The sequence below is a fragment of the Pinus tabuliformis genome, chromosome 9 (assembly GCF_031772625.1).
Source record: "Pinus tabuliformis cultivar Carrire ecotype Pingquan chromosome 9, CPIR1, whole genome shotgun sequence".
Lineage (NCBI taxonomy): Eukaryota > Viridiplantae > Streptophyta > Pinopsida > Pinales > Pinaceae > Pinus > Pinus tabuliformis.
This window is the reverse complement of record NC_142307.1, coordinates 1308997171-1309009454: the sequence shown is the minus strand read 5'-3', so window position 1 is coordinate 1309009454 and position 12284 is coordinate 1308997171. Positions and strand designations below refer to the sequence as shown.

Below are 12284 nucleotides of genomic sequence, written 5' to 3'. Positions count from 1 at the left end.
GAGGTCGATTCAGCTTCCAGAGGGTCGAAGAGTCACTTCCAGCAACAAAGACAAACATGACGACTTGATCAGAAGCTGTACAGAGCCACACGTGTGAGGGTTAGCTTCGAAGGCCTGCGCAAGGGTTTGGATGGCTAGTTTTTCTGAGGTAGCCAGTGCTAGGATTGCTTGTGGGGAGAGAGAATTTTCTTTCCAATAATTTTTGTCAGATATTTGTTGATTGGATAGCCAGTTGGGCATCCGTAGATTGTACTCAAATTATTTCACTGATGCATGATAATAAACCCTCATCTGCTGCACTGGCTTTCCCAAGTTGGGTTTTTCCGGGGGAAATTATCCAAAATAATTGTGTCAAATTTTTATTGTGGGTGTGCTCTATATCTCTCGGTTCCTATTTTGCTTCCGTAATATTTTTTATGGTGAATAAATTGTAGTGTGAATTATTCTTGTTTGCCCTAGCAAATAAGCTTCTTAATAATTAACCAACTAGAAGAATAATTTCCAATTGTTGCATTTCAAGGAAATTTTCGCAAGGCATCTGGAGCACACTACTCAAACATTCATTGACCTCAAGTGTTATCAATTGGTAGTTCACATGGGCACTTGGATATGGGACTTTGATTTATGGATGAGATTCTTAGACTACCTTAGCATTGAGGCCATGGCTTATACATGGAACCTTGGTCTCTTGAACTACTCCAATGTTGCAATCAACATTTGTGTGTGGGACTATGGTTTATGGTTGTACATCATCATTGTAGGCATTGAGGGAAACACTTTTTGCAAGGGGATGGATTGGTGGGATCGTCGCTTCGGGTGTATTGGGCGTTGACATGCCCACTATAGTTAATACTAATGTTGGTATGGTGGCCATTTAATGTAAGGTGGACTGCTCCACTATGTTATATTAAATAAGTTCCACTAGGTAGTTAGTATTGAATAAATGTAATGTGGTCCCATTAAAGAAGGTCCACTAGGTAGTTAACATTAGGGTTTTCTAGCTAGCTATAAATAGGATGGAGTCATTTATGAGTCTTATATTGGATCTTAGCTCATTGGGACATTACCCCTTGAAGAGGCAAGTGAAGAGGAGTTGATCCTTCCATAAAATGATCATTCTATGGTGTTCCCTGTCTCTAGGGTTTTGATATTGAAGAAAGTGTGAAGAATTTCTGATAGATTGTTTTTTATTCAATTTGAAGGGTGAAGTATCATTACAAATTTACAAAAAGTTTACACTGCTTGTCAATTGCTGCACCATGTTCCTTCTCGCTATGTAAATGTTAGGGCTATCGTCAAATCCAAGAGACTCAAATTTAGGAATTGAAGGACAACCTAATCGAAGACCTTGAGCCTAACTTTCCCATAAATTCGGAATGAATATAGGTTTCCAAAATGGGGATGACATGGAATGATGACCCCCCAGAATTTTAAGAAACAAGGAATATAAAAAAGACAAAAAAATACATACTTCAAAAATAGCTTTTATATATTTTTTAAATAGAAAACTACTAGGAAAATTCGAATGAAACGATAAAAATATTATAATGATGGACACAAACGACAACTTAATAGATAAGACAATATCAGATAATATGAGATAATTTTATTAATGTCAAATCAATGATTGCAAAATTAGGTCAGTGGGACTCATTATTATCCAGTGCAAATACAGAGGGAGTGCAAAAACAACGTTCATCACTAATCTACAAAGAAACAAAATGACTAAACAATAGTAACTGGAATCAATAGAAATACAATTTCAATGTCAAGCACGGTAAATGATGATGACAAAACGGTTGCCTGTCTCCATATAAAAGGAGCATCTTCAGGTGTTTCAGCACTAGAAACGAAATGAGTTGAGAAAGAGAAAGTCAATGCCCTAAGATAATTATCAGTCCCAGAGAAGGAACTGAGATACTGTGTTTCTGATAATGGCCTTTGGAGAATACTATGCTGAGGGGGCCAGGGTGTGTGTTCCTTGGCAGGTGCTGACGGTTTACAAAATCTCACCTAAAAGTTCAGGACATCTGAATGAATTGGACAGAAGCTGGTGATGGAACTCTGGTTGCCCAAGTGTAAGGAGGGGTGGGTAGCTGAACTGTGCTATGAATGGAACCTGTTGGGGACAGCTTTACACTTTACTAGCAGCTGGTTGAGAAGAGGTATGAGGTCTCACTGATCTAGAAATCTGAAGTCTTCTGGGAATCTGCATGTTGTTTTGTGTCATCTTCTGTCTGGATAGAAGTAAAAAATGACGTGATCATCCTGATAGGGATTGTTCCTATAAAACTCATGTATAATACCACATGTCAAATTTAACAGCAAACTTGTTGAATTGGTAACTGTAATGCTGGATTGTCTATTAAACTCATGTATGCTACTGTACATCCAATTTGAAAATTAACAACAAACTTGTTGAATTGGTAACTATAATGCGGGATTGTCTGTTTAGTTGTTTTCTTGAGCTGCAATTGCAATTTTGACACCTCTTCTTTCTATCCAAGGGGATAAAAAAAGGAAATGATCATCCAATGTCTGCTCAAGTGATATTCAATAAAGATGTCTGAGGAAAACACAAACATGAGGAGTTATCACATTTGAGCAGGCATCCAATAAAACATGCGAGTTATCACATCTTCCCTCCAATTCCTGGTGGGTCAATTTCATAGTAGGTCGGTGAACTGATAAGCCAGTGGATGGAGGACTCTATCCAATTTCTTGTGTCAACTAAAGGGCCCTTCCTTCGGGTCAATTTCATAGTAGGTTGGTGAACTGATAAGCCAATGGATGGAAGACTCTATCCAATTTCTTGTGCCAACTAAAGGGCCCTTCGATGGAGACTCAAAGTGATAGTGGTCAAATAAACAGGGGAAATACAGAACTCTAACAACATTTTGTCATAAACAAGATGAATAACTGTGAGAGAATGGAAGAGCATGAAAATTTTATGAGGATACTTGGTGAACACTTGTTAACAAAAAATGATGCTTTGCCAACTAGTTTTATTGAGGAATATGGAAGAAAAAACAGACAACAAGGAAAGAAGTGTGAAGAATTGCAGAGATTTGCACCAAATTTAGAAATAAAAATTTACGATGAATATAACAGAAACATTGTTCCATCCTAGCTTGGTCAGAAAATTAATACACTGCAATTAAGTGGATCTTCGTTCAATTAATACTAACCTTCAAGGGTCTGGAATGCACAGGTTAAGGCCCAAATGTGGCAAAAATCGCCTGAAGACTGAAACATTTCAGCTTGCATTTCCAAATTGGGAGATGCATCTAAAAAATTTTAGGCTGTTTCTGCTGTATTTGGGAAATGTTCCAGTACTGAAACATTTCTCAGTTCAATGCAGTGTGGGGGGTGGAAGGGAGTTTACTGCAACTTAGCTTTGGGTACAAACATTCGGACTTTCTCTGATGCCATCTCCATCTTTGCTCTCTGTAGTGTGAGTGGGGCCATTTGAATCATATATACTGACCATTAAGGGTGGAGAGGCTAATTACACTGCCTGTCAGGGCACCTCTTCCCTGTAGAGTATTCCCGGGTGTCTAGGCATTTGAGTTTGAAATGAGCACAATTTTTTTTGATTGGAATATTTTGAATAAGTGTAGAGATAATTGTGAAAATGAAAATAAAAAGCCAATGTTTCTCAATTTCTTTTGGTTACAATAGCCTTACCAAATTTCATTGCTGATTGAAACTGATCTTGATTCTTATTCCATTTCTCTCCTGAGATTGATTTCTTTCTTGTTGTCAACATCTAGTTGTGCTGTTTTATGCCTGCATGCATAAGATAGAAAATGATTGCACTCTTACATACCAACAAGGGCATATCTACATTCTCAGGGATTGCTTGTGGTTTTTTATCATTTAACACATATGTTAGCACACTTCCACTAGTGTACAGGCAAATCTTTGCAACTTACGTCCAGCCAAAAATTTGGTATGGAATTTTCTGTTTTAACTTTTAACTGATCAATTTAGTTTCTGGGATTGCTTGTGGTTTATTATCATTTCAGATATGTAAGCACACCTCCACTAGTGTGCAAACAAATCATTGCAACTTATAGGCAGCCAAAGATTTAGCATGGAATTTTCTGTTTTAACATTTCACTGATCGATTCATTTTCTGTTTGTAGGATTCAAGTTATGTTGATCCTCTAAATGTGACAGCCATGGCATGCCCTGCCTTACCGTTATGTCCTCTTGCTATAACAGAGGCAGAACGTGGAAGTCCTGATATTATTAAAAGGGTCCGCGCTGTGTTTGAAAAGGTACATCACCAATCCCACATTTTTCTGAAATAAGCATTTATGACTTAAAATGTTATTTAATCTTCTTATAGAACCCACAAAATTAGTTTGTTGTCTTTTGCATCATGCTCTGCATTTTACCCACATTATTGGAGCTAAGTTGCACAAAACGTGGAAATGTGTACAAGTTTCTGAAATGGGAATGCCTGGAAATGTGAACCCCCCAAAAATGGGTATGTTGGGGGAAACAAAGTCTATCTATATATATATATATATATAGAGAGAGAGAGAGAGAGAGAGAGAGAGAGAGATTTTTCTTGTTAAATAACACATTATCTTGCAAGAAAATAAGGATGACACACATAAATGACATTTTATAAGGAAAACCATCTTTCTATTAGCTCCCATAGATGAATACATGATGCAAAATCTGAAATTAGCCTTTATAAATGAGGCTATACATCCATAATCAGCCGTTTCACCTAGCAACAATGATGCGCCTCACTTACTCCAAAATCAACATCAACTAAAATAAGAGTGAGAGCCCACTATGTAATAATTTCTATGCTTTTCTCAACCATGGTATCCATGCCATCATAAATCTCTCCCATGAAAGGTCTGTCTATGTTTGCAATTGGAGGAGTGTAAATGCAAGTAAGGTGAATTTGAGCAAGAAAACTATCTTGCACCACCAATTTTCATCAATCAGCACCTTTGCACCATACTTAGTTGAATTTTCTACAATAATGAATAGTAAAAAATTATTTTTCTGATTTGATAATTACTTCTAATGTTCCTTAATTAATTCTACAATAATGAATAGTAGAAAAATAATTTTCTGATTTGATAATTACCTCTAATGTTCCTTAATTAATTCTTCTTATGTCACTCATATCATTAAGCAATTTATGCACAGAAAATCTCAACAGTAAAGCAGCGAAAATAGTAGAAATAATAAAGATCATAAAGAGATACCCATGCACAATAGAGACAACAAAGTTTTCCCTGGGAAAACCAAACTTGGGAGAAAACCCAACAACTCTTCTTCTAGGAGAAATTCTTCTTTGGCAAGATTTACAACAAAATGTCTACAAATCTGTGCCAAAAACCAAGTCCATTGTTTAGCCATTTCATCTCTTATCTGCTCCCATGAGTGTCTTCTTTATAACAGAGATGATGCATGAATGAGTCAAATGAAGTGTCACACCATGTGTATATATACATGTCGAATGGGTGCATTTGCCCCAAGGGACACACCCTTTCATGATCTGGGCCGACTTGTCCATTTTGGGCCTACATGAAACCCAAAAATAAAATTTATTTTAATTTAATTTCCATAATTTTTCTAGGTCGTCTTAGGAGGCCTCTTGGCATGTGGGAATATCTCCCAATGCTACACAAAAATCAACACTCCCTCTTAGCGAGGTAGGTTTTCTCCCTGTTGAAAAATGTGTAACTAGGTTCAGTCTTCATAAATATGAAATGTACCTTTTGATTTTTGTATATTGTAAAATGAAAGAAAAATTATTATTATTATTATTTTTGGAGCATGTGTTTCATGCTCAAGGTCTCTTATTTTAGAGGTCAAGCACCCATTGAGTGCTTCTAGGGTTTGTCTTAGGTCAAGAAGTCAAAAGAGTCATTGTCATATGTTGAAGACCCCATCAGGGACATTGTAACTTGTAAAAAGAATTATTTTTGTATTTAAAAGTATCAAAATACCCTTCAAGACCAAGTCAGCTTTCCAGCTAAGAAGTCAACGTTTTTTGAGGATCTTCGTCCACCTTGGAAGCATATTGTTAAGTTTAGGTATGTTTTATGCTTAGAGCAATTTATTTCAATTTTCATACTTAGCTCACGTCAGCATTAAAGTAAATTGCAAATAGAACATAAACATAAATCGCAAGAGACAAGCCAAGACAAGAGGACACAAGATGTGGCGCTAGCCAGGGACAAACCCCAATGTGGGGAAGCCCTTGATCAATTCTTCTTATATGTTCTTCAATAGTTCAGCAGAGAAAGAGAGAGAGAAATAGCATTTACAACATAAGTCAACACTTTGACTTATCTAGATAAGAGCATAGATCATCTCTAAAAAGATGATACATGAGATCAGTTGAAGACATGCTGCTTCAACTGATTCTCCAAGGTGACTCCTTCACCTATCATTGTGCTGCATGCTGCACCCATCATCGCAATGCTGGACCTTATGACCATGTTGTACACATCACACTGCTGCACTTTATGACCATGTTGTACACATCACACTGCTGCACCTTATGCTGCATTGCTGTCCCAGTGTTTAGCACTGCTGTACCTTGTGCCACTGTTGCACCATGCTGTCACCCATGTGCTTGCTGCACCATTGCTGCTTCGTGTACTTGCTGCACCAAGTACCATACTGCTGTCCCATGCATCTTGGCAGCACTATGTCACCTTGCCGTCCCATGCATCTTGGCAGCATTATGTCTTGCTGTCCTATGCATCTTGGCAGCATTATGTTACCTTCGCTGTCCCATGCATCTTGGCAGCATTATGTCTTGCTGTCCCATGCATATTGGCAGCATTATGTCTCACTGTCCCATGCATCTTGGCAGCATTATGTCACCTTGATGCCCCATGCACATTGGCAGCATTATGTCTTGCTGTCCCATGCATCTTGGCAGCATTATGTCTTGCTGTCCCATGCACCATACTATTATGTACAACCACCAATTTGGCTCCCACAGACTGCCCAACAATCTGGTCCAAACTGATCCTCAACACCTACAAGAAATGTCATAGACAACATACCTTAGCTCACTGTTTTGAGGTCTGATTTGTTTGTTGCAACTTAGGTCTGGTTAGGGCATATCACAGTGTCTTTGCCAGCCTTCTTTTCCACCCAGATTTGCTCCAAGGTGATGCGGCTGCCCTTCCTTGTGGGGATGAGACCCTTCACAATAATCCTAGGTGGTTCTAGCCTTTACAAGGTCCACGACCTTGCCTCACAGCAAGCTTCCATAGATTAGCAACAAACTGGTTAAGGGTTTTCCCGTCCTCTAAACAGTTAATGCGGCTGCCCTTCCTTGCAATAATTTGGTCACCTGAGATGGCCTAAGACAACCCTTCAAACCTTCGCTGGAATGCTGCCTTAGCTGCGGCTAAAACAAAGAATGTTTAGGGTGGCTGAACAACATTTAGGGCAACTTTGATCTGGACAGCATATAGCCTTATGTCCGCAATAAGAGTTGCCCTCCATGTAAGCTACCACATCAGGACGTAGAGCCTTCTCTTCATTGCCTGCATCTAGATCTAGGGCATGCCTTCTCTATGACAACGTTGAGCTAGGGCATCCTCTCCTTAGGGCTGCGTAGATTCTTAGGATCTCTTCCTCCCACCAAAAACCCAAAGACAAGTGGAGAGGAAGAGAACACAAGAAGTGTGTGTGAGAAATGACTCTCAAGTCATCTCCTTTTATACTAAAACGTTGAGCACATGTGGGGTTTATTTGGTTGTTGGCCGACCTTGATGAATTGTCTTATAACGCAAATAAATTCATAACTTCATGAATACTTATCGGAATCGGATGATCTTTAGAACAATCCTACACCTCTCGATGAGAGGGATCCAAGAGAAATGTCAGCTGCCATAAATAAGATGACCCACATGGAGTTTGGCCCCAGTTGCCAATTTTAACACTCCCTCTCAACTAGGGAAAACTCCATCCACTGATCCATATGTCCGACTGTACTATCTCTGCCATCAGTGCCCTGCACTACTCTGCTCTGCTGAACCATGAAGAAGAAGAATTGATCGAGAATGTCTCATACCATTTTCTACTGACCCGAAGTCAGTTTTATTGATCCCAGATCAATATCGCAAGAGAGTGTCTCAAACCACTCATACTGATCCTAGATTAGTTTCATTGATCCCAAATCAATGGAGGTCATCCTAGCATAGAGAGTGCGGTAGATACAACGATTTGTCCATCGATAATACTACTATGGCCCTAACCCCATTTCCCTGCTCATTGATCAGATGAGAGGTATTTCCCATGAGTCCCAGACTGCATGGGTAGGATGCCTTGACAGGAGAACTAATCATCCTGTCCACAAGAGAATGAATCATCTTGTCCAACAGTCGCCACAAGAGAACTAATCATCCTGGTCCACAGGAGAACGAATCATCCTGTCCAACAGTTGCCATAGGAGAACTAATCATCCTGGCCCACAAGAGAACTACTCATCCTGTCCCACAGTTGCCACAAGAGAACTAATCATCCTGGCTCACAGGAGAACTAACCATCTTGTCCCACAGTCGCCACAAGAGAACTAATCATCCTAGCGCACAGGAGAACTAATCATCCTGCCCCATAGTCCCCAAGGGGTGTCACAGGGGAAGGTTGAACCTTTCACCCTGTACATAGCGCACCACTAGGGGAGGGTGAGTCACCCTGTGGTCGCATGTCGCTCCAAGAAGTACCCTGCGCCCCCCTGGAGCTCCCAGAGCTCAATCATACATCATGCAGGACCCTTATAAGAAGGTCTCTCAACGACTCCAAGTCGTTCGGGAAAGTCACAAATTTGACCTTTCCCCGGGGCTTTGACAGAATGTCTGCGACCTGTACATCAGTCTCAATGCGATGGAGCCTCCTTGCTCATCGACATACCATATCCCAGATAAGGTAGTATCTGATGTCTATATGCTGGAGCAATTATAGAATACGAGATTCCTCAACAATCGAATCCCCTCCTAGTTGACATAGGATTACGGTGGTATCCATCATGTGTACAAATAGCTCGCTGAAGAGCTTCCACAACCAGGCAGCTTCACACAAGATCATACTCGTAGCTATGTATTCGGTCTCAGCGGTGCTTATAGCAACTGACTTCTGCTTCCTGCTTATCCATGATATTGAATCAAAATCCAAAGAGAACCAGCACTCAGAAGTGCTCTTGCGATCCTCCACATTGCCTACCCAGTCAGCGTTCGAATAATCATGCATCATCACATTTCCGACAGTGTATCTCAATTCATGATAGATTGTGCCCCGAAGATAACTTAGAAGATTCTTGGCACCAATCCTGTGAGGCTCAATTATATATGAACTCATCATGCTAACTGCAAAACATATGTCCGGATGGAAGTTCACCAAGAACATCAACGCGAATGAGTTTATGAAACTCAAAGGGGAAGTAAGGGCTTTGAGGATTCTCATAAAATCCATTAAAGATCCCCTCATACCTTATGTATCAAATTAGAAACATCAAAAGAAATATATGACAAACTTGTAGAAATATTTTGTGTAAGCACTGTAGGAGAAGTGATCTTGTTAATACAAGAACTCTACAAGATGAAGATATCAAAAGAAGAAGGAATAGCCTCATACTTTATGAGGGTGTTAGAAATTAGAGACCAACTACAAGAGTTGGGAGAAATAATGTCTGATAAGGAAATGACAACTATAGTACTCAATGCACTACCAGAGGAATGGGGCAACTTTACATCAAGAATTTATGGAAAGAAAGAGGCTACCCCGTTCAATGAACTGTGGTCACTATGCAAAATTGAAGAAACCAGGCTAAAGGCAAAAAGTGATGTAGGATCAAATGAGCAAACACAAGCATTTGCTGCCATGGCAAAGAGAAAATGAAAGTTTGGAAAATTTGGTCCTCAGAAAAGGAAGAAGAATATGGCGAAGGTTCAATGCTACGATTATCAAGAATATGGGCACTACAAGAGAGATTGTCCCAAGCTCAAGAAGGACAACAACAAAAGAGGAAGCCCATATCATTGAAGAAGTGGAAGAAGCTGAAAAGAAGAAATCGAAGGAGGAGGAAGTAAAAGATCTCTTCTATGATTGAGATATTCCTCTTCACCAAGTTCTTTAGTTCTTGTAAAATATAATGGTAGTAAGCATTAGAAGCATGATAGGATGCATCATTTTTAGTAGATGGAATCATAGTATACGATGGAAGCAAGAGCTTATGACATCAAAAGAAGCTTGGAAGATAGCTGAAATAGAAGACTGTGGCAACCCTTATTAGAAGAAAGTAGCTCTTGGTAACCTCATTAGAAGCATAAGTAGTACTTATGAAGTCATCTAGTGTAGAGCTTATCATACATCATTGGAAAGGAGCATTTGCAAGATAAGGATAATCAAGATCCTCATTGGAATCTTCATTAGAAGGTTCATCTCTTGGAAGAAACAAGTGTCTCGCTAAGAATACCACCTTGGATGGGATTCACCATTTGGAAGAAAGATGATATGATTGCAAAGTAATGCAACATGTCAAGATGATTGAAGTACTTTTCATCAAGGAAAAGAAGTTGTTGATATTTGTCTAGATGATCAAAAGAAGAAAATATGTATGTATGCATTTGTTTAATGAATTAGGTCAAGTCATCATATAGTTGCAGATAGCATGGATGTATACTCTATCTCATGAGTATGATCAAAGGAAAGGGTTCTCTTCTAGAAATGCATAAAGGCATAGTTCACATATTAACTAGATGAAATCAACATAATATGTCCTCATATGAAATATGATGTGGTTGACAAAGATGAAGGAACCATGATTGGAAGTTCCTTGGAAGCAATGTGTGAATAAAGAAAAGAAGAGATCGTGAAAGATGCAACTATGGTCACCTAGAAAAGGCAGTCAACGTCTAATGATTTGAAGAATTGGCCATGATATCTCCATGGGAAAGATATGAAGACTTTGGCAAAGTCTGGAAAGAAAGAAGACCCTCGACATTTGAATATCTTAGAGATGTGTCAATATATATGCAGGATGTTGATGTTGCAACAAGTAGATGTCATGATGAAGGGCCATCACAAAAGGTAATTTCTAATACGATGTTCTTTTTTATTTTTATTTTGAACAATATCTGGATGGGCTAATACAAGACTACCAAAAGGGAGTTGTGGATATGACCTACAACTAAGCACTCATGTGATTGGATGGAAGATCCAAAAGGAAACATGACGTAGAAGAGGTAGTTGTATGAAGAAGAGTCGGATGTGGATCAGAAGATCACTTTCCAATGAATAGAAAGATGACCTAACTGACATGACTCATGAACAAAAGTGATGGATCATTGATGCCCTACGAAGAAGTCCCAAAAGATGAAGGCTCCATAAAGATGAAGATGAAATTCATGATATTGAATGGAGGAGCTATAAAAGCAGTTGAAGGTCCCATTATCTACACCTAAGAAGAGATAATTGTTGCTAGAAACAATTCCCTAGGAAAGAGGGAGCTTGGAAGCAAGTTTCCGATTAAGAAGAAACTTGGAAGTAAGTCCATAGCTAAGAGGGAGCTTGGACAAGTCCTTGGTTGAGAGTGAGCTTGGGTACATTCCTTTTATGGGAATGGGTACATTCCTTCATAAAAATGGTATATCCTCCCTAGTTGAGAGGGAGAGATTGGGCACATCATTCTTGTCTTCACTTTGGAAGAATGAATGGAGGATTGGGTAAGCATTTGGCATCCAATACTCTTTGAGGATGTGATAGGGCATCCAAGATAAGAGTAGTTGTAGAGGACTGATATTCTTTGAGGACTGGGAATCCAAAATAAGAATAGTCTTGGAAGGACAGACCCTATGAACACTTGGGTGGGGTAAGTTCCTTGTGAGACAATGATGAAGGTGTCTATAAATCATTTGTCTCGCCAACATTGTGCTCTGATCTTGTGGGGAGATAGAGCTATTAGTCGAGGCCTTGCTATGTGACAATGCTGGATGATATGATGCTAAATAGATGAATTACCAATCTGACTCTTCTTATGAGAATTCTTCAGATTGAGAATGCCCAAGTACCTTGTATGGATTATGAATACCTCCCTAGTTAAAAGGGAGTGTTGAAATATGTAACTAGGTTCGGTCTTGATAATGACATATGTAATCACGAATTTATGTATTCAATGAAAAGAGAAAAATAAATTTATTATTGTTACCCTTGAGGCATGGGTTTCATGCTCAAGGGAGATTTATTTTTAGGTCAAGCACCCATTGAGTGCTTCTAGTTTTGTATAA

At 39.1% G+C, this 12284-nt stretch overlaps 1 protein-coding gene across 2 annotated transcripts in view; it reads left to right on the top strand.

Moving 5' to 3' along the window:
* SIR (sulfite reductase) overlaps positions 1-12284 on the top strand; it is a 94757-nt gene that overhangs the window by 63225 nt on the left and 19248 nt on the right. For both annotated transcript variants that reach the window (XM_089445759.1, XM_089445758.1), the window contains exon 5: positions 4149-4283. In XM_089445759.1, the coding sequence (XP_089301885.1) occupies positions 4149-4283 (135 nt within the window). The remainder of the gene's footprint in view (positions 1-4148; positions 4284-12284) is intronic.